The following is a 23,279-nucleotide window of genomic DNA, read 5'->3' as shown; positions in this document are numbered from 1 at the left end:
TTCTTTATATAGCACTTTTACAGTCAATGAAGACCTCCCAAAGCGCTTTATACTTTTCCCTTTTACACACTAACTAATAGCAGCATCAGCCATGCAACAACCTGCTCATTGGGGGCATTATGGATTCAGTGTCTTGCCCAAGGACACTTTGACATATTTCGTGGCCAGGTGTCGAACATGCGACTTCTTTCTCCCAAGACGAGCGCTTTACCTATTGAGCTGCTGCCGCCCCAATATAATATGTTAATTTAGAAATTCAAATACATTTCAGTTTATGGGCTTTATGGACAAAAACAATTAAAACAGAATGAGAATCTGTTCATGTATTACATTTAGTCTGCTTTTATTTATTTTTTTACAAGAAATACAACTAAATTCCAATTAATGGGATTCATAAAGCAATTGAGCAAAAATGTGCAGTTTTTTAGCTAGCTACCTTCCTACCCTTTTTAGCAAGCTAGCTAGCTTTTTACATTTTTTTGCATTCTATGTAGCTAAATTTCGGCCTTTCTAGACATCTGGTTATCTAATTGACATTTTACTTAAGCTTGCTATCTAGCTCCCTTTCAGTTTTATTACCTGTGTAACTTTCTAACTATCAAGGTATATTTTTAGCAAGTCACTTAGCTAAGTGGCTATTTTAGAAATGCATATCAACTTTGTGCTAATTGGCAACAAAAAGTAGCTCGGCGCTTGAAAAATGCTGTGAGTCCGAGGGCATCCAACTCTATTCCAGCATTGATGTTCATCTGAAGCAGGTGTGGTAAAAGAGGGTTTCTTGTAGGCAGACAGAATGTTGGACAGATGTCCCCAAAAATCAGACTGAAAAAATGTTTGGTACCGAAACCACTTAATTGGCAAAATTTGATTTTCCACCAAAAAAAAAGGATAAAAAAATTCCACTCTTGAACGTTTTTTTCCTAACAAATAAGATCTACAGATGAAAAAAAACAAAAGCATTTAAATGAAAATAGATCGGTAAATCGCTGCACACAAAGGGAGAGTGTTTATTAATTAGTGGCTCCGAGGGGTTAAAAAGAAATTGCTTTTGATAACAAAATACATGTATCAGGGCAGCACAGCGGCGCAGTGGTTAGCAGGTGTTCGGCACAGTTCTAAGGTCTTGGGAACCTCCTGTGTGGGTTCAAATCCAGCTACCGGACTTGCTGTGCGGAGTTTGTATGTTCTCCCCGTGCTTGCGTGGGTTTCCTCCGGGCACTCCGGTTTCCTCCCACATTCCAGAGACATGCATTTCAGGTGGATTGGCTGGTCCAAATTGTCCCTAGGTATGAATGAGCGAGCGAGTTGTCTGTCTCTGTGTGCCCTGCGATTGGCTGGCAATCAGTTCAGGGTATCCCCTGCCCACTGCCCGATGATTGCTGGGATGGGCTCCAGCACCCCGTGACCCTACTGAGGATAAGCGGTGCAGCTAATGAGATGAGATGTATCATGTAAATGTTTAATACAGGTAAGGTTAAGAAATAAACATTTATTTTACATAAGAGCCTCACCAAGAGGGTGATGACATAATTATCTTGCTGCTACAGATACCTTGAAACCTTAAATAGGCTAGGCATAAAAATGAAGAGGTTCATTTTGCTCATTTTTATTCCCAAAAGTTTGTTAAAAAAAAGTATACATTCATTTTTGGTTGCACTACACCATACAGCACCATCTAGTGGTCAAAAAATACACCGTCCCTGTGCAATTATATATTTTGTCATAACTTTAAAAAAGCAAAAGTTTAACCATTGCTAGATAAGACACATTATTTTAAGGAGACAGTATGTATTATTTGACTACAACGTAGCTTTTATCATCTTTCATTTGTTGAAATGGTCTATAAAGATAAATCAATATGGCGACGTCTGCATTTATATTTATTCAAGAAAGAGAAAACTAATATTGGGGTGGGGGGTGCCCAGGTATCAGAACCAGACTGATTTTCTGTATCTGCCAATCGATTTTACTCCTGCCAACTCAAAATGTTTGCCTGCTCTAAACTCTACCATAAAAGCAAATGGAACGCATTTCTGTTAGAGTGTGGCTTCCTAAGCCAGCACTATCGCACATAATAACCTTGAATTCCTTAAAGCATCATCGGTAAAAAAAAAATTCACTTGCACATAATATGACTTGGTTTAGTCCTCTGTATCAATCGTTGGAAGTCATAAAGATGGAAACTTTCAGAATCAAAGCTGAAATATTTCCTTTGACATTTTGAGTCCTCTGAAACATTTGCTTTAAACTTCTGCGTCTCCATGGCCTTCTGCATCTTCTCCACCATCCAAGGAGGAACCGAAAACGGCTTCATCTCGTCCAACTTGACGTCCGCTGTTGTGAACAAATCTGACTTCCATGCAAAATCCTCCCCATCCGAAAAAAAAAATCACTGTTTTTACTACGATGAACGTTTGTTTACCACTACAACAGACGCGGCAACAAGGGTAAAGGACTTTAAATGCAAATAATGTTACACGCAATAGTGTGGTTATAACCTTTTGCAACAGAATTCATGGTTGAAGTGGGTAAAGCAAATAATAATAATAATAATAATTTCCTTGTATTGTCATTCTGTGTAACAATGTACACAGAACGAAATGTCGATTGCACCTGACCCGTTGTAGAGAGCCGATGCAGCCGCAGCCAACAGAGGGCGCCGCCGACCACTTTTTAAGTCTTAGGAATGACTCGGCCGGGGCGCGAACCACCGACCTCCCAGTCTCAAAGCGGGCGCCTTACCATCTAGGCTACTGAGCTGGTTAAATCGCAGTTATGTGGATAATTCAAATGTTTCGATTATTTGTCGGACCGATAGGATGGCGAAATCTTATTTTTGTTGCAAATTTGGTGGGCAGCTTGCTTGTTCCGAGTTGTTCTTCTTCGTTGGTAATTCAGCGGAAGTTTATTTTTCTTTTCTTTTTTTTACATACGTGTACTTGTCTAAATATTCAAATTTGTTGGGAAAATGTCTTGAAAAAACATTTGTTTGTGTATTTTGTAAAATATATATTGATTATAAAACCAATTTTAAAACGACATTTTATATTTTACGGTTGGTTATGACTTGTTTTTTTTTTAATTCAAACAAACGAAAAAAAAGACAACCAAAATATTAACTGTGACCTATTTCATGTAGAAGTTTGTTTGAAATTATTTACCCGTACTGTGATTTCGGAAAAAATACATTGTTGCTAATTTATCAAAGTAATCCCTGTGTCATTTCCGGGTTTTACGTGATTGGCTTATTCAAAAGTTTCCGAGGATCCTATTGGTCTGTTTAAAGAGATATAAATCCAAATCATTTTGCTAATTCTCAACTGTTTTCATCTGAAGGCGAGCCTGTCAAGTTGTACCAATTTATTTTACATTTCGGCGCTTGCTTTTATCGGACGTCTTAAGGTGTGTGAAGGGACATTTTTAGCGGTTTTTGCAACCATTTCGTCATCGTTAAACATTATAATGGGATTTGTTGATTTAATGAAACACGGATGTTCCACATGAATGCAACTGTACGCTTGTTTCCCTTAGCCTGTATACGTAACTTGGTTTAACTACAACGAAATGGATACATGCTTTGTTCTTAACTGATGATCACCTGAAGTTTTTATAGAATGTATTAATATTTGTTAGGATAAGCGGTGTAGCTAATGAGATGAGATTAATATTTGTGATTATGTGAATGCAGTTAACCTCTACGGAGTCACGTGCTATGTCTAAAAATCGATTAAGCCTTCTTAATCTTCTCCTAACTCAAACTTCTCAACCGGCAACACGGAACGTTACTTACCCCTTCCCGTTTAAATATTTAATGTTGACTTGAAATAAAATACGTGGCCATAAATTGGTCTATTTAATATGTGTCCAAAAAATTCAATTTGTTTGTTATCCCACTTGAATTGGTGATTTTTTTTTAAATAATTATATTGATTTATTTCGTGTTAAGCATACACCGGTAATCTAATTCCTGTAGACAAATTACATTGTTTTCCCTTTTTTGTGGTCAAACATAAAACTAATTTGTATTCTCCAAAGTCAAATTGAAATAAAAACTGAGATTAAAGGACTCAAATGGATATCGTGTAAGATTTAGCACCTTCTAGTGGTAAAAAGAGAAAGTATTCGAAGTGAATACCGGTAAATGGGGTTTTGTTGTCAGATAATGTTTCTCATTTTAAATACATTTCTTGTTATTTAAGGTATTTTGTCATTTTTAAATTATTTAAAGGGGTGTTGTGTATTAACGATTTCTAGTGCTTTCTTAAATTTTTGAAAAAATGTGTATTGATTGAATAAGCAACTACAGTAATCCCTCAGTTATTGCAGTCAATGAGGACCAAAACCACCCGCGAAAAGTGATACGACGCCCCCTCAAAAATGCTTTAATTTTTAATTTTTTTTAATTTAATTATTATTTTTAGACCCGCGAATCTCTGAACCCGCGAACGTGGAACTGCGAAGTAGCGAGGTCCCACTGTATAGAGTGCTTCGAGGTCCTAAGATTACCCACAATGCATTGCTGGCGGCCATTTTGGAAGTCCACAAAGCTTTTCACTTCATTGTTATTGTTCAGCGAACCAGTTAGATTCTACATTGTAATGCCGAATACGTGCGTTATTGTTGGCTGTTGTAGCCGAGGGGAAAAGGGTGGGAAGGGCTTCTTTAGAATTCCGAATTTTTTATTCCGATCAGGGGATTGAAGCTCAGGAGAAAAGGGAACGGCGAATGTGGCTGGCAGCTATCAACCGGTCGAATTTGCCAAAGCTTGACTGTGTTCTTGTTTGTTCTGACCACTTTCTGACAGGTAAATTGAATTATTTATGATGTAGAAATAAATTTTAAAAAGGTTATGGGACATGTGTACTTCATGTACATCTGTCGACACCATTCAAGTATGGCTAGGTTAAATACTGTAGGTGTTGCTTCTTGAGTAACATTTCTGAAAAAATATTCTTAAAAGATCTAGATGTTGAACAAGTATATACCAAGAATACATAGTAAATGTGCATTTCATCTACTTTGATGAGATATTTCTTCTCTCTCAGTGGATAACATTATTAAATAACTACTTCACCATACACATGTATCAAACAAACATGTCGGGAGGGGCTCCGCCCTGCTTTATTCCTGGACCCTGGCTATTTCAGCTGAAAATGAAAATCTCCATTCTGATCCCTGGATAGTTAACAAGTTCTATGTAAGTCACACACAGCAACAAATCGGGATCAGACTTCCAGTCCTTGTTTTTAATTTTGTAGGGATCCAATTTTCCAATAAAATGCAACTTCGCAGCGTACCGCTCGTAGTTTTCCATAGTGTTGATGGACAAAATCCGTACACAAACGAAGCTAGTTGAGTAAATAAATAGACAAACTGAGTAAATATTTGCTCCTCTTGCTATCACCGCTTGTAATCGACAGACTTCCAAGATGGCGGCACGAAGCCGTGTTACTATTTTTAGCACATAGTGCGGAGCCCTCTATACTTTAAACCAGAACTGCACATTGAAAAAAAATATATATACAAATGTCTCAACCTACGAGTATTTATTTTACAAGTCATGATTGTCTGCCATGTTGCCGCTAAGGATACTCCAAAAACCCTGTGAAAGGCTGGGTAAGAAAATGTGTGCACTTTTGTCACGGAATCCTCCGTAGTTTGTGTTCATTGTGCTTTGTACCACTTGGTTTCAGTTGCACTACACGACAGTGACATCTAGTGGTCAAATTACATTGTTCATTTCAAAATTAATAAAGTTGATCTGGAATAGTGCTTAGTTGATAACATAGTGAACAGCTAAATCAGCTATCAAGATAAGTCTGCCCTACTTGTGTCCTTTTTGTAAAACCTGCAGTGTGTTACCAGTGAACACTTCTTTTTTTGGTCATGTTATCAATCTGCAGCAGCTTGATCAATGACCCTCCCCTTGCTGTGTTTTTGAGTGAGTTATGGATAAGTGTTTCTGCTATGTCCACAGTATGAGCTCTGCTGAGGTGAACGATGAAAATCGAGGCGTCTGCCCCAGAGGAAAAACTCACAGCAACGATGACATTCTCGAGATACAGCAGCTGACTGGAAGGCCGTCCATCCTGCGTCAGACTGAGAATCTCCCGATCAAGACTGTGACAAAGGGCATTAAGGTACTTTATTGTAATATTATTTTTATTTTTTCCCCTCCCTACCATTTTTGGCTTGCTTTGGTTACTACCTGTCACTGAACCTTGTTTTGTATTTAGGTTTGTTTCCAGACTCCTCGAAGAGACCCAGTGACCAAACGGATTGTTTCTCCCTCCAAGTTGGAGAAAATGACAAGTGTGGATGAGTGCACAAAAGCGTTGGAGTCTTTGAGTCTGGACTTGAAAAAGTATGTACAGGCACTTCGGTACAAAACGTCTGAAGTGTAGATTCGTTTTAAACATGAATCTTTTCTTTCTTTTTTCAGCCTCTTGTTGCAAGATACACCTAAACGACCCGATGGTCCTACACAAGGTAGTCTTCCGTGCCCCACACCCCCACTGTTTAGTCAATCTTTTTTACTACTCCTTGTAGGAACTTGCATTTTACCTCTTTCAATTCATTTCTTTTATTTCAAGTGTGACACAGCTACGTATATTCCTATTTTTTTAGCAAACTGTTGTACTGGTTTTAATGGGAACAATCATACAAATGTTTATCAACAGGCTGTAGTTTACAAACTGCCTGGACGACCCGCATAACGTGCAAGTGGCCCTATTTTCTCTCGTAATATATAAAACGACTTGTCAACAAATCCAACAATGAGTGGTTTTGTTCAGATTCTTGACCTCTAAACCAGGATAGGAATTGTCTGCTGATTTCACATGTTGGGAATATTATACAAAACTCTCCAGTGGTAGCAAATGTTTTTATTTTGCTCCTAAAAAATGTACCTACCTGTGCCACCAGTGAATTTGCGTATTTCTTAATGGGGCAATTAGATTTTTAAAAGTAGAAGCCCGGCCTGACTTAATGATTAACATTTTATGCCAGAAATTTGGGCTTGGTTCGGGCTAGGCTCAAGATCTTGCCTCTAGTTCCAGCATTACTTTGCATTTTCACTTTCTACAGTTTTTATAAAAAACAAGTGCAATATAAACAGTTTTTTTTTTTTTTAATTAAACAAGGTATGGCTATGTTTTTACTTTTTCGGACATTAGGAAATATAACTTTTTTTAATAATTTTATTAAAAAAAAAAAAAAACAAGCCTCAATTTAAAGGGTTCAAATGAATCAATTTCATTGCCCTGCCCCAATTCACCAGATAGATGAGATTATATCTCCCCAGCACTCTCCCGCCCCAACTCCTCTTACCTAATGTATTCCGCCCCGAACAGTTTTGCTAAAAGCAGATGGGCGCGGTGGAAAATAAAGCATAAGGGCTCAAACGATGCACCCCACTTTTAGATTGAAAACTGATTTCTTGATTTGATATTTGTATTTGTGATGTGCATGATTGTGACATTTGAAGGCTTTTTATTTTGTTGACTCATATCATATCTGCTTTTTTTTTTTTTTTTTATGGCCACAGATGTAGCATCTTATCCCGACGATGACATGCCAATCCAAAGCAAAGGAGATTATCAGATGGACTTTGACAACCTGGAAAGCATGAACCCTTTCCAAATCTCCAACAAAATGATTCTGTCCCCCACAAGTCTTCCTGTTGACATCCCTTCTCCCAAAGAGCCTGACACCAAGTGCCAGGATCAGTCTGATTCGGCACTGGACGAGACTCTTCCCTTCACCCGCTCCACCGAGAGCTCCCTCATTAACGTCTCTGCGGAAGTCTGCTCAGCAAACAGTAGCGGGGTCACCGTGGTGAATGTTCCAGCTGCAGAGGAAGCCACACCTGGGGAAGCACCCCCTATAGATGATGACCACAAACCTTCTGATGGTTTTGATGAAGATGCACCTTTTCCTGGAAAAGGGTTCTACAAATTTGATTTTGATAACCTTGACTCAGTGGATCCTTTCAAAACCGGAGGATCAGAAATCCCAAATTCCCCGGTCATGTCAAGGGAGGCGCCAGATCGAAAGGCACCCACAGAGGAACCCGCGGAAGAGAGTGCGCACCAAGGAGCGTCTGTTGAGACTGACGTGCCGCTCCCTGACCTCGGGACACCTACTTCATTTTGTTTTCAAGGGGCCGATTCAAAGCCCCCTTCTGAAGCCTCGCCTGACAACAAAAGTCTGAACAAGTTCAACTTTGAAAATGACGAGGTTATTCAGAAATCACCGCCCAAAAAGTTGATCAGCAGTCCTCCCGTACCCGAATCCAAAAAGGGGCCATTTTCACCTGATGTCAAAGCGCCAGTGGACGAGTTGGCGGCCTGTGACGCCAAAGATGTGATTGCCCCTAAAAAAGACGTTTTTGACTTTGACAAGTTGGATGACCCCTTTTGCACAAAGTCTAAAATCAACTCTCCAAAGAGCAGTCCTCCACCCAGCGCTACACAAGAGACACCAATTCAGTACACAAAACTCAGACTTTTTTTTTTTTTTTTTTTTTTTTGTAGTTGACTTAATTATACTAATTTTTTTTTTCATGTTTATAGAGCCGATGAGGTTGAAGTTAACACTGAAGTACCACAAAAGCAGGTAAAATAAAAACATTGTTGTGTTTTGCTAGCAGTGTTCGCCAAGTCACTCCAAATCAAAAATAATTACATTGGTCACTTTTTTTTATAAAATGTGTGTTATAATCTTGTAAACGTGTTAAAATGATAACTCTTTCTGAATGCTAATAACAACAAGGAACTTTTGAAAAATGTAATTATACTTTTTTTTTTTTTTTTTTTTTTTTTCTTCTTTAACTTGACAGGAAACTGAGGAGACTGCTTGTAGCGACCTTCAAGACGCTCAGCCCAAAACTGAGAAACCTGAAAAAGAGGCACAGAGCTCTTTGTCACCTGAAGTGTTTGTGTCTGGAGCAGAATGTAAGTTCAACCTTCAGTCACTCGAGTCAAGTCGGACGTTTTTGTTTCAGGAATGTTCATTCTTTTATTTTGCCTCTCCCAGTCATTGCCAATCACTTTGACGGACAATTCGATTACCTCGAACAGTTTGGCTCAGGCAATGTAAGTCTTTTTTTTTTTTTTTTTTTTTTTTTTCCTCTCCTCTAACAGTCCAACAATCCTGCATAATCTTTTTATTTTCAAATTTTTTTTTTAAGTTTATTTAGTTATTCACAGTATTTACTTTTCTTGCAAAACAAGTTCAAGGAGTCTGCACTGCGCAAACAATCTTTGTACCTGAAATTTGACCCCCTCCTGAGGGAAAGCCCGAAAAAGCACGGAGGTCCTGGAGTTTCACTGCCAGCCCCTCGCCCTACTGCCATCGCTTCACGGTATGAAATTTTTTTTTTTTTTTTTTTTTTTTTTTTTTTTTTTTTTTACAAAATAATTGTAATAATTGTAAATAAACGGTATGAATGAGTTGATGCACTTTATTTTTCAAACTAAAGTGCATCTAAAAACCACAAATTGGCCATGAATTTGAAAGTGTGCCTTTTTATAAACCAGAGAAGACGGTGGATAAAATTGGAAATGAATACTGTTTTTATTCTTACAGTATTCGTGCAATGATTAATCAATTGAAAAACATAGCTAATGAAAAGCTCAAAACATTGTCTGCAAAAGGAAATCAAAGCCACTTTGGCACAGTGAGAGTGCCAAATCCTGCCCACTTGATCACCAGTGGTACAGATGTCATACGAAAAGGCTTTCATTGTTATCTCATCATCACATTGTCAGGGATCAGAATTTTCCGCTGTTTTTGAACCCCAAAGGTCATTCCCGTAAATCATCTAAATTCGATGAGAAAATATTTTGGGGGGGGGGTGAGGTATGATACGTGACTGTTTCATCACCCCAAGTTAGCAGTTAGAGATCGCGAGAAAAATCGGCAAAAAGAAGCGCAACGCATTAGATCTATAACACACAACGGATCGATCGACTCCTACCATTGGTCGATAGGTTCGCTGATAACCAATCAGCGGAGCTTTTGTTCAGAGCATTGGCTTTCTCAAACATGGCGCTCCTTCCGGTCTTTTCAAACGGTGAAATGAGTGTTTGAAAAAGTAAATATGAAAATACTAAGAAAAGAAGACGAGGCTTTTGTCTCCGAGATTGATAAAGGAATCAAGAATAAATTTAAGTGGTCATGGCTGGAGAAGACTGTCACAGACTGACATGTATTTTCTTTAAGCATGTTCAGTTTGTGCATTCTATTTTCAAATTAATGATGAATGGTTATTAATGTATATATTTTCATATATATTGTTGATTAGTAGCTAAATACAAGGTCCATCTTCATCATCAAAACACAACAACAATGGTGATGGTTGTAACATTGTAATCCCCCAATTGTTTTAAACATCTTAAAACTGAAAAAAACACATGGTTTCTGTTTTGTTGGCTTTAATTCATTCTAGTGCAATTTTCACATAGCAAATAAGATAATTGCTGTTGGCTTCAGGGGGCTTCGCCCCCCACCGGGCTCCGCCCTGGACCTGGCCGGGGCCTGCGGCCCCTGGACCCTGGTTATTTCAGCTGAAAATGAAAATCTCCATTCTGATCCCTGCATTGTTTACTCGCAGTCCCAGTAACAAATTTTAGAGCATGGAGACAACAGAACGCTGTCCTCAAAGTTGTAAATACCAAAAAGCATGACGAGGGAAACGGCTTTTCCTATGTTTTTGGTTTTTTTTGCCTGATCCATCATTGCACTAATACATTGAGTGGACTCTAGCAATCGCTGTAAGTTTAGTTCCATGTGCCTTATAGTGCACCTTGTATATGAAGCATGAGATTTTATCTCATTATCACACCATTTTTAATCACAGTTCCAGTTAATGTAGAAAACAAAGCTGTCTTAAAAAATATAAAGGCAAATCCTGATGTGATAATGAGATAAAACTAATTGCTTTTTGTATGCCAGCTGTAGCACTAGTGGCCCTGATCGTTTTATGGCCTGGTTTGGCTGTTTTGGTCAGCGACTGATCAATCATTGCACTAATGTATACTTCCAGTAGCTCCACCTGTAGTTTTGATTCTCTTACAGTCCAGTGTCTTCATATATAAAAAAAAGTGTATAACGGGTGCAGAAAATACGGTATATCATTTTTTGTTTGGTATGAGAATTTTCACCTTTTTCTGTCCCAGGTTTGAAACTCGACAAGCGCCTGAAATTTCGACCACCGCTCCTGTAAGTGACTGCAAGCAATGTGCAACACAACAGTAAACAATGAATTTCAAAGCTGGTGTAACGCTGACAGTTGACAGAGTTACACTGCACTCCCCCTTTCTGTTGATTTAAATACAAACGAACCGACGTTTAAACATACAGCATACTTATTATTTTTTATTTTTTTTCAGCCTCCCCAAATACTCGAGAGGCCCGTCCCAGCTTTCTCGCAGCCTGCAAGCACAGAGGATATCGTCGACGTGCTCAAGTACAGTCAGAAAGATATGGATGCAGCCATTGACAAAATCCAGGCTGAGGTGAAACCTGCTTGGCCCCTTTTTTAGTGGAAAAGTAACATTGACCTAGAGGAATCTATGAACTACAATTTTGAGCAATACGCTGTAGGACACACACAATAATTTATAGTGAAATGTAAAATGGGATGATTTACTAGTATGGGTCTTTATGACGTAGTCTTGTTTATTTGTATAGCCCTTACTCTCAAGCCTCAAAGGGCTGCACAGACCGGATTATTGCAGACTATTATTACACCATCCCCTGATCTAAAACTTACATGAGGGAAGGGGAAAAGTGTGCTAGAAGATGTCTATAGCTATCGGGAGTGATACTAATGTACTTGTCAAGACGCACCACACGAAATAATGCTCTGACAAACTAGCCAGTTAAGTTAACTGTGAACTGATGACTTGAGCGCCAGAGGGTGCTTCAACTCGACATAGATGGGCTTCAACTTTGTTAATATGTGAATGTCACAATGACAACACAACAAAATTAATAAAAACCATTCAGATGGCACAAGATAAAATACATGGTTTAAAATAAGTTGAGGGTAATTTTAATTATTATTTTTTTAAATGCATAAGGAACTGAATCATCCCTTGTCATTATTGCATATATCAAAGCATAAGTGTTTGAGGGTGATGATTGTTTTAGGGTTGGATCTGGTTTTGAATGTTAGTTCTAGATTGGTGCTCCTAAATTGTCTACCTGAAGGGAAATGGCTCATTAATAACAAATTAATTATCGTATTTTTTTTAATTTATTTTTTTCAAAATGGGGCCAAATAATAAATAGTATTCAAGTGTGGAGTGGAGAGTCTCCATTTTGTCTTGAAGTTCAAAATTTCTAAGTTTTACATTTTTTGACCGTTTTTATGGAAACCGAAAACACTGGTTTGGCATAACTGGCTGAACACACTATTAATGAGGTGAATGCCACTTAAAAATGGCCGTTTGAATGTCATTATATTAATAGAACTCAAATTGTGCTGAAATTCTATACCAAAAGCCTTTAATTTTAAAAATGGTATAATTTTTATATACAAACCTGTTGGGCTGTCGCAAATTACTTTCCAGTTCAACCATCAAAGTCTGAGCAATATTTTTGACTTGTGTATACAGTAATCTCTCGGTCAATGGTGGCCAGAACCCTCCGCGAAAAGTGAAAATCAAAGAAGTAGCATCACAAGTTCATACGAGTTTCCGAGGGTCAAACTTGCCTCAAGATGACTTCCTTTCTGAACTGAAAGTATATGACTGACCTAAAAAGCAGAACACATATTTGCAGTTGAATAATTGTTTTATTGGCATTATCTAAAAATTTGGAGGGCTTCTTTTCAGAATAAAAGTTGTTTAGAAAGCGTCTGGATAGCTGCATGCTAGTTTTGGGTACCCTCTCCTTCAGTCAGGTCTCTGCAATGATTCAATACAACTATCCCAACCTGTAGTGGTTTCACACGAATCGTAGCTCCAGTTCCTCCGTTTAATGGTTAATGAATCTGGCGGTGAGATACAACCTCTTCAGGGGTAACTTAAAGTTGTTATCCCAGCTGTAGTGGTAGGCCAGACCTGCAGCCTCGCTATTGCCTCTCCCGACGCTGGCTCTCACTTCCTGGACCCGATAACAATCCACGGAGCACCTGTGGGTGATTGCAATTACTTTGCACTATTCAGTCAGATATTAATTTTAATGTTACGAGCCGCTGACTCTACTAGCTTTCACCGTGCTTCCCAGTTTGTTTTTGGTGAACTCATTGCTTTGTGCCCTTGCCCCGCTGTTTGACTGACAGCATACACCAGTCTATCACAGTTGCGCGTGGACCCAGTCACGTCCTCCCTAACCATTCCCTGTGATGGCGTGTGGGGCGTGCTGTCTTTATTACACGATGCATGTGTTTATCAGTGAGAAAAAATGTGAAATTCAGTCTGCTGAGTGAAACGGCAATGACTGCCTCGTGAAATAGCCAGGGGTGCCTTTTCTCTAAATTGGCATCCTGTTAAGTCATTCCTTGCAGAAAATATTTTTAACCGCACAGGTACATATTTTGAACCAATTTTCCAAGATGTAAAACAAATATGCTCCAGTTTTACCAGGAAAATAATCAGAAATCTGCATCGGTTAGATTAAAAAAACTAGGATGTGGTAAAAGGTTAGTGGGATGTTTAGACGTGTTGTAACGGATGAGCAGGGCACCTGCATGATGTGTCAGGGGTAAACCAGTGAAAGCTGTCGGGCCCAGCTGTTTTTATTTTCTTTGTTTTTGTATGTGTTTGTCTTTGTCGGTCACCCCTCTTGGGGGATATGACCAGGGTAGATAGATGGATGGATGATGTGAAAATGGGGCTTTGGCACTGAACGAGTAAAATTTATTCGCCCAAAAGTGATTAAAGATTTTTCTACTATTTGAGGTTCCTTAAGATGACGAAATGGGGAAGCGAAAGGAAAGCTTTTTGTGTATTATGTAGCAACAATAAAGTAGTTAGTGTATTAAATTGTAAATCTTTTTTTTTTTTTCTCTATAGGCCAAGGAAAGGGAAAACCAGTTAAAAAAAGACGATCAAGAGATGAGGTAGGAGAAACATATTCTTGTGACATCAGTTTATTTTTTATTAAATATTCATTAACCGAACTTGTTTCAGGAAAATAATTGCAGAATTCGAGCTAATCACAGAAAAAATAATGGGTGAGTAAAAAAAAAATCTATTACATATCCTCCTCAACTGTTGTAGCTAAAGCCCAGTGTACACCTGGCGCCCCCCACTTGCAACATCAGCACAGGGCACTTTAGGGTTTTTGGGGGTTAGGGCCTGATAAGTGTTAAAAATGATATATACTAATGTGCTTACTAAATATTAAAATGGGCAAAATTATAGATATTAAACATCCCAGCTTGATCTCACATCCTGGTTTTGAGGAACAGGATTAAAAACATGTTCAATTGCTGCCACCTACTGACGTGGATGAATGCTAGTTACTCTGCTGATCACTGGAAGGAAGCAGATGCTAAACAATGGCAAGATCCAAGTGAACAATTTCCTGAGGCAAACTAGATAAGGTCTTGCGGTACACTGACCTAGACACCTTGGAGTGCAGCTGAAAACTGCACTTTGTGCACAGCGCTTAAGATGCATCTGTTTGGTGTTTCCTTAGCGGACCAAGAGAAGGAGAGTGCCGTTTCCAAGGCCAAATTGGATGCGGCTTTTCTGGAGAAGGAACAGCTTGCCACCGACCTCAACTCTATGGAACAGTCGATGGCAAATCTTCTGAGAAGACTTGAAAAATACAAAGAAATCTTGGAGGGTTACAAAAAGGTCCAAAGCGCTCCCTGGATCAACGTTAAAAACGAGGATGATCTGATATAGTGTTTGATAGTTTGCGTCTCCCCCACAGAATGAAGAGACCCTGAAATCTTGTGCTCAGAACTACCTGGTGAGGATCAAAGAGGAAGAGCAGCGCTACCAGACCCTCAAAGCTCACGCTGAGGAGAAACTCAGCCGGTAATAGAAAAAAATGACTCTCTGAATAAACGTGCATCACCCTTTCTAATAAATGCTTTCATCTCTGCTAGGGCCAACAAAGAAATTGCTGACGTTTACTCGAAGAACAAGGCGGAGGTTGCTGCGCTGCAAGTTCAGCTGCGGCGTGAACAGCTTAAGGTCAGGTCGCTGGAAACCAGCTTGGAACAGAAGGTAAATGTTGTGAGATGGTTTTAAATCCAAAGTTAAAATCAATAGAAGTATTAAAATTATTATGATTTTAAATGTCCTTTGCAACCTTTCTCGGACGATGCTCACACGTTTGGAGAGAAATGGGTTAAGATTGTTTGCAGACATCGTGTTTTTGAATAAAACCCTAACGGCTTTAAATCGGTTAACAACCAGAGTGTCGGGCTCATTTTAGCTCAGGAGCCACATAGTTGAAAAAGAACATTCTCACAGGGGCCGTACTAGTGAATGAATTGCCTTTATAAGTGTGCCTGAGCTTTAGAGCTGGGAGTCTTTTGGAAGCTTACCATTATAATTCAGAGATGTAAAATATTATTATAAAAATGTCGGGTGTTTGATATCTGTAGTTTATAATATAATTAGAACCCTTTTTCTCAAATAAATTGTACCGCAAAGAAAAACGTACTAAAAATGAGCACAAATGTATTTTACAAGACTTTTTTCCTTAATAAATTAAAAATTGTTAACCTATTTTTATGTTAAACTTTGACCTGCCACAATGAACAAACTTTTTACCCCACCGGAGGTAAGTTGTTGTTGTTTTTTTTTTTTTTTTTTTTTTTTTTTTTTTGAAAAATAAGTTAATCATTAGAATAAGCAGAATGGACTGATATGGCATAGCATATGTTTCTGATTTTAGCAACATGGTTGATGTGACTTATGTAAAAACATTTCCTAAAATGATAAATTTTGCTCCTGAGTATTTGCATTCCAAATATGATGAAGTAAGAATACTTAAATTGCTGATGGCATAAAAACTTTTTTTGCAATGTTAAATTTGTCAATGGCAGTGAATCTTTGAGTCTAAAATGTAAAGAAGCAGTTTCATTGCATGTTTTTGTCTAATTTTGCAAAGACAATAGTTTCGACTACACAGCGATTGCATTGTTATAAATCTTAAAGCATTCACGTCCGCAACCTACAGGCCTGTCACACTTTTACAAAAGACAGTTTTTCCATCTTGCCGACTCAGACTTTATTGGATTTTTCAGGTGAAGGAGAATGACGAGCTGACCAAACTCTGTGACGAGCTCATCACCGTGCAAAAAGGCTAAATTCCTTTGACTTCTTGTACATATTCACTTGTTATAGTCTCTTTTCACCGTTTGTCTGTTATGATCTGCTTTTGATGTTTTGACAATACTGTAAAAATGGTAACTAATAAAAGGATTACATTTTACCAAGTGTCTGAATTTTGGAAATCCTGGAAAATTCTGCAAACACCTCCCTTCAAGAAGATGGAGATTTCTTCCACTCGGTTTAACATCAAAGGGACACTGTTTGACAATGAAATGTCTCTATATATTTCTTAGTGCACCTGAAACGGTGCTACAAAGCGAGACTCTTGAGTCCGACAAAACTGCACAATTTATTTTAAAAGTGCCCAACTCGTGTCTCTTTACGCTCAATAAGGAAGACCACACGCTGGGAAACATCATAAGAGCATAAGTACGAGGCCCGTGGCTAAGTGCTTCAGACCCACTAATTTAGCAAGAGGTACCGCATTTGTGACATGTTATCTTTGCTACATATCTAAAGACCTCCCAAAGCGCTTTACAGTGTGCTTCGCATTTACACTCGCACACCGAGCATTGCATAGCACCGGGGCCAGAATGGAGAACACTCTCGAACCTCAAATCTCTTCTTGGCTCTTGGGATCACTAGTAGACCAGCATTTTCAGAGCAAAGGCTCCAGACCGGAACATAGGGGGAAATTAAATCTGAGAGAAAAGAGCGAACAAGTCCATGCATGATTTTGTATACTACCAACAGAACCTTAAAATCACATCTTAAGCTAACAGGGAGCCAATGCAGGTTAGCTAAAATCAGTGTAATGTGATCAAACTTTCTTGTCTTATTTAAAAGCCTCGCTGCAGCATTTTGTACCAGCTGAAGGCTCTTGATTTTGGACTTTGGGAGCACGGCGAGTAGTGCATTACAGTAATCGAGATGGAAGGTAACAAACGCATGAATTATAATCTCCGCGTCGGACTGGGACAGCATAGGGTGAATTTTAGCAATGTTCCGAAGATGGAAAAAAGCTGTTCTAGGGTGTTTGAAAGGACAGATTGGGGTCATATATGACACATTTTTCACTGAGTCACACTAGGTGATATTACATTTGTCAATGTTCAAAGCCATTTTTGAGAACAAGTCACAGCATTTAGATGGACCAATAACTAACATTTCGGTCTTTTCGGAGGTAAGGCGCAAGAAGTTGAGAGACATCCATTCTTTTATCAGTGAGGCAGGCCTCCCAATTTCCACAGTTGAGTGTGGCAGATTCCTCTATCGGAAGATATAGTTGAGTGTCATCTGCGTAGCAATGGGAACTGATATTATACTTGTGAATAATATCACCTAATGGACGCATGTAAATGCTGAAAGGGGCATGGTTAGCGCATGTGCGGCACAGTTCAAGTCATGGGAACCTCCTGCGTGGGTTCAAATCCAGCTCCAGACTTCCTGTGCGGAGTTTGTATGTTCTCCCCGTGCTTGCGTGGGTTTCCTCCCACATTCCAAAAACATGCATTTCAGGTGAATTGGCCGGTCCAAATTGTCCCTAGGTGTGAACGAGCGAGTGAGTTGTCTGTCCCTGTGTGCCCTGTGATTGGCTGGCAACCAGTTCAGGGTGTCCCCTGCCCACTGCCAGATGATTGCTGGAATGGGCTCCAGCACCCTCGCAACCCTACTGAGGATAAGCGGTGCAGCTAATAAGATGAGATGAGATGAAATGCTGAAAAGAAGGGGGGCAAGTACTGAACCTTGCAGAACACCACATGTAACACTAAAGGGCTCAGATGTCATTTCACCATATTTAACACTGTGCGTCCTATCTGAGAGGTAGGATCTGAACCATAAGAGGACGGTTCCTGAGAGACCAATCCATTTTTCCACCCGTTCTAGTAAGATATTATGGTCCACAGGGTCAAAGGCAGCACTGAAGTCCAGCAGCAGCAAGAGTGATGAAGCGCCGGAGTCCATTGCCAGTAGAAGATCATTGGTCACTTTAAGCAGGGCTGTCTCAGTAGAGTAGTTAGCCCTGAAACATGATTGCATGGATTCAAAAAGATTGTTCTCAGATATAAAATCATTCAGCTGTTGTGCCACAACATTTTCAAGTACTTTAGAAATAAACAGTAGGTAGTAGAAAAAAAACACTGAATACTTGGCAACAATACAATGTTATACAAATGTTAATTTTCACAAATCGAGAACCAGTTCAAGGGTGTCCCATGCCCACTGCCCGATGATTGCTGGGATGGGCTCCAGCACCCCCGCGACCCTACTGAGGATAAGCGGCGCAGCCGATGAGATGAGAAATATGTATTTTTTTATCGTGTTGAATCCACACTTTGTTCGCCGCCATGTTTGTCTGGCATTCAGCCACTACGTTGTGCATTGGCCTTCACTCGCAGTAAACAATATAGTGCCATCCAGTGGTCAAATATAACACTTTTCTGGCTATAAGGGTATACTGTACAATGGTTTTGGTTGATCGTGCTAATTTGTTAACCAGTGTTAATTGAACACTTAAATGGTACACTGGTACTGGTTGATTGTGTTGATGGGTTTACTTAGTTTACCGGTGTTAATTCAACGCTTCAATAGTATACTATTGATTGTGTCAATATAACTTAAATTGTGTAAAATGGTTAACACAGTTAAAGCCCCGGTTTGTAATATTTGACAACTAGATGGCACTGTTGTCTAATACTGCTACGGTGAGCTCTGTGGCACAGGTTTTCAATGGCAAGACGCCAGACAAACATGGCGGCCACCTCTATGTAAAAGATATAAAAATTTCTCAACCTATGATTTTGGGGGAAAATAACATTCTTATAATAATAATAATAATAATAATTTCCTTGTATTGTCATTCTGTGTAACAATGTACACAGAACGAAATGTCGATTGCACCTGACCCGTTGTAGCGAGCCGATGCAGCCGCAGCCAACAGAGGGCGCCGCCGACCACTTTTTAAGTCTTAGGAATAGTACATGTGTGTTTGCTTAGTATTCAAATCAATGTTGTTATTTCTATTTCTTTCAGTCTAACCCTAACACGTTTTATGAAGTGTTTTTCAACTTGAAGGTGCTGTCTTTTAGACAAAGCAGTTCTAACTTTATGGCTCCCTTCATTAATGATTGCAATTTCCCCATTAAGTGATAATAAACCTTACAAACACAACACGGCAAGACTGAATAGGACGAATAATGACAAAGATAATTTCTGCACAAAAAAGTATTTTATTAACTAAAGAAAACAATTCGTTCAGCATTCATCTTCGTTTTTGTTTCCCCACTTGCAGTAAATAAAATAAACACGCATGTTTATATGATCATGCATTTTTGCTTATTCAAATTGATTGAAATCACCATAGATCATCTTCATCACACCATCTCACTATACACCCTGCCTGCCTCAGCCCCATGGGGAGCAGAGCTTTCAGCTGTCTGCCCCACAGCTCTGGAACTCATTACCCAGACCGAAAAAATTCTGCGACCCTGTCCACCTTCAAATCCCTCAAAACTCGCCTCTTCAGACTTGCATATTTTTGACCATATGTCTCACACGCCACACCTTTTAAATCTAATGTTTTATATGCTATTTATTACTTGCTTGTTTTACTCTTCCTTTATTGTTGTGTCCTACTCATATGTACAGCTACATTGGGTGTCCTGATTAGCGCTTACATTGTATTATTATTATTATTATTGTTATTATAGTTACTGGTCCAAACTAAATGAAACCTGCTTTCATGTAACTGACTTAAGGCTCAATTCAGCTAAAATAACAAACGTATCCGGCTTAATGACATATCTTGTTTATGTACAATAGCTTTGAAGTGTTTGTGTGGGCCCTCTTTCTGATACACAGTGCGAGTCAAAAGTAAGGTTGTATAGTATTTGCGGTTCTGGGATCCTTTAACTGCCTGGGTTGTCGAAGCACCAACTCTTGTGGTGTGTCTTGGGCAAATACAGCCTGGCTGCATCTGTCCCTCTTCAGGTCGTTTTTGTTGCGTATGGGTTTGCTACCAACATATAACTAATAGTACTGGTTTCTTTAGTTACAAGTCGCAAGAGGAGCCTCCTGACATGACTAAGATACAGCAAGGTACCAGGTAAAGCTTCAAGCTATTGACCCACCTGTTTCCCAGCTTAAGATGTCCATGCTACACTCACTTGCATTCATTTAATTGCAAAGAATTTAAAAAAAAATCAGGAGAGAGAAAAAACCTTCGATTTCTGTGTGTTCCAACTCCGATTACTCAATGTTGGTAGCACTTGCAGTCTTGTTTTTTTAGGTTAGAAAAAAAACTTTAGTTTTACCTTTCAAAAGAGACCAAAACCATCCATATTCTCCAAACAGTTCAAGAAAACATTTACCGTATTTTCCGCACTATAGGGCGCACCGGGTTATAGGGCGCACCCCCAAAAAATAGATTTTGGTCCTATATCTTCCATAGATAAGGCGCACCGGATTATAAGGCGCTACAATGGGAACGTCGACAAAACAGTCAGATGATTCAGTCAAACTGATTACCCCCTTAACATTCCCAAAGCTTGCAAAGAAGCAAATACGTGTCGTAGACATGTGCGGATGCGGTGTCCGTACGATGTCACTTAAATGCGTCATTTCAAATATCATTCGGAAGGTTGAAGTCTTGGGATTCAAGAAATGCCAAACATTTCTATGTTTCTATTTTCTTTTTCGCTCACAACTTTACTGTGCATATGACAATAAACACTTGGAATTGAGTTTAACTCACTCAACTCATCACAGCAACATCAAGATATTTCTAAAACAAGATACCGGGAAAATATAAAGCCGCATAACTCACCCAAGTTCTCACGTTCAATAATGATACGCAATCATGGTCTTCTTACAACCGTGAGTGAAGTAAATCCAGGAGAGTAGAATATTTACAAATACAGACTAATGAAACATGTTTCTTTATGGTGTACTTTAGCAAGCTTGCTATGCCATTGCTAAACTCGGCCGATTGCAGGGTTTGTTTTGGCCATCTAGCCAATCCGAGGCTCCGAATAACTTCAGCCAATAGTGATCGATTCAAATGATGATTGACACATTGGTTAGCCAATGAAACGCCGGTATATAAATCCCAGCATACACCGCGGACTACTCCACGTTCGGGGTAAAATCGAGTCGGCGGCTGTTGAGTAAGTTGCGAGACCTTGCGAATTTAATATTGAGCCATATATAAGGCGCGCTGTGTTATAAGGCGCATGGTCAGCTTTTGAAAAAAATTAAGACTTTTAGGTGCGCCTTATAGTGCGGAAAATACGGTAATTTACTTTGGGTACGTTCGCAAACCTGCGAGGTATAGTGGTGAGGGAAGTCTAAAATAAAAAAAAAAAGAGTAAAGGAATAAAAAAATAAGTAAAACGCTTGGAAAAAAGACAATGAAATAATGAAAGAAGAAAAAGCAGGTAGAAAGGATAAAAAAGCTACGGGAAAAAAAGAGACAAAAAAGGAGAGAAAAAGAAGAAAAAAATAAAGCAAAAAAAAAAAAAAACTAAAAAAAAAACGTTTTTAGTGCGCTTTAGATACACTACAGTAAAGAATGTTTACACATGAACTCGGAAGTAGAAGCTGGATTTCTTCGAGGTGGATTATGCTCTCTCTCAATCACAATCACAGCATTTTTCAAATTGTATTGGTCCTGATAATCTATTAATAACTGAGAAAAGTAATTGCTTCCAGGAACCATTCATTTGAATCCAGCTTTAAATTGCATGACAGTTTTATTTGTGGCGAGTTATTCCCAACTGTGGTGGAAACATGCAATGAGTTGGCAGTGGGTGGTGGTCTTTTATTGATGATTTCTGTCTTTTTTTCTTATCAGGAAGCCTTCAACAACGCCATCACTGACCTGATCAGCGAGCTCTCCTTGCTTGAGGAACGCTTCAGGGTGGCCATCAAAGACAAACAGGAAGGCATCGAATGATCTTGACGGCCACTCATTTATGACAACTTTTTTTTACCTTGTGAATAGTCACTTTCACGTTGCAGAAGTCAAAAAAAGATTGCTGTGGTGTTTGCTTAACATGAGGCTAAGTTGACCAAAGTTTTGTAGAGCCTTGGGTGAGGTCTGCTTTTTGGATCCTAGGGCAGGGGTCTCCAACATGGTGCCCACGGACACCAGTGTGCTTTCTAAGGTCAGTTGAGGTGCCTGTGGACCCGTTTTGAAATAGCTCACCGGTGCTGTGGCATTATTATTTTTTGGTAAAATGTATTTTTTCATATGATGACTGACTTAAATAATGTAAATGTTCTTTATATAGCACTTTTACAGTCAATGAAGACCTCCCAAAGCGCTTTATACTTTTCCCTTTTACACAGTAACTAACCAATAGCAGCATCAGCCATGCAACAACCTGCTCATTGGGGGCATTATGGATTCAGTGTCTTGCCCAAGGACACTTTGACACATCTCGTGGCCAGGTGTCGAACATGCGACTTCTTTCTCCCAAGACGAGCGCTTTACCTCCTGAGCTGCTGCCGCCCCAATATAATATGTTAATTTAGAAATTCAAATACATTTCAGTTTATAGGCTTTATGGACAAAAACAATTAAGACAACAGAATGAGAATCTGTTCATGTATTACATTTAGTCTGCTTTTATTTATTTTTTTCACAAGAAATACAACTAAATTCCAATTAATGGGATTCATAAAGCAATTGAGCAAAAATGTGCAGCTTTTTTAGCTAGCTACCTTCCTACCCTTTTTAGCAAGCTATCTAGCTTTTTACATTTTTTTGCATTTTATGTAGCTAAATTTCGGCCTTTCTAGACATCTGGTTATCTAATTGGCATTTTACTTAAGCTTGCTATCTAGCTCCCTTTCAGATTTATTACCCGTGTAACTTTCTAACTATCAAGGTATATTTTTAGCAAGCCACTTAGCTAAGTGGCTATTTTAGAAATGCATATCAACTTTGTGCCCTTTGTGCTAATTGACAACAAAAAGTGGCTCAGCACTTGAAAAAGACCTTTGTCCTAGGGCATTCAACTCTATTCCAGC

At 39.0% G+C, this 23,279-nt stretch overlaps 1 protein-coding gene and 1 long non-coding RNA gene across 2 annotated transcripts; one reads left to right on the top strand and one right to left on the bottom strand.

The window, feature by feature from the left end:
- Positions 1 to 1,590: 1,590 nt before the first annotated feature.
- LOC148363579 (uncharacterized) lies at positions 1,591 to 2,540 on the bottom strand. Its single transcript, XR_015850607.1, has 2 exons — positions 2,499 to 2,540; positions 1,591 to 2,368 (listed from the first exon to the last, which is right to left on the bottom strand). It is a non-coding gene; the product is annotated as an uncharacterized LOC148363579 (long non-coding RNA).
- A 758-nt stretch (positions 2,541 to 3,298) lies between these two features.
- Positions 3,299 to 16,407, top strand: tacc3 (transforming, acidic coiled-coil containing protein 3). The gene is made up of 17 exons (XM_088337517.1): positions 3,299 to 3,402; positions 5,978 to 6,140; positions 6,237 to 6,364; positions 6,443 to 6,489; positions 7,547 to 8,489; positions 8,574 to 8,616; positions 8,840 to 8,954; positions 9,037 to 9,095; positions 9,234 to 9,364; positions 11,181 to 11,223; positions 11,394 to 11,519; positions 14,025 to 14,071; positions 14,142 to 14,185; positions 14,653 to 14,813; positions 14,893 to 14,999; positions 15,071 to 15,191; positions 16,220 to 16,407. Exons 2-17 carry the CDS (start codon positions 5,979 to 5,981, stop codon positions 16,280 to 16,282), a joined length of 2,340 nt encoding a protein of 779 aa, XP_088193643.1. The 5' UTR covers positions 3,299 to 3,402; position 5,978; the 3' UTR covers positions 16,283 to 16,407.
- The last annotated feature ends 6,872 nt before the right edge of the window (positions 16,408 to 23,279 follow it).

The sequence above is a fragment of the Urocampus carinirostris genome, chromosome 6 (genome assembly GCF_059441175.1).
Source record: "Urocampus carinirostris isolate Australia breed hairy pipefish chromosome 6, RoL_Ucar_1.0, whole genome shotgun sequence".
In the NCBI taxonomy this organism is placed as follows: domain Eukaryota; kingdom Metazoa; phylum Chordata; class Actinopteri; order Syngnathiformes; family Syngnathidae; genus Urocampus; species Urocampus carinirostris.
The sequence above is the reverse complement of the archived record's forward strand: the minus strand, read 5'-3'. Positions and strand labels throughout refer to the sequence as shown.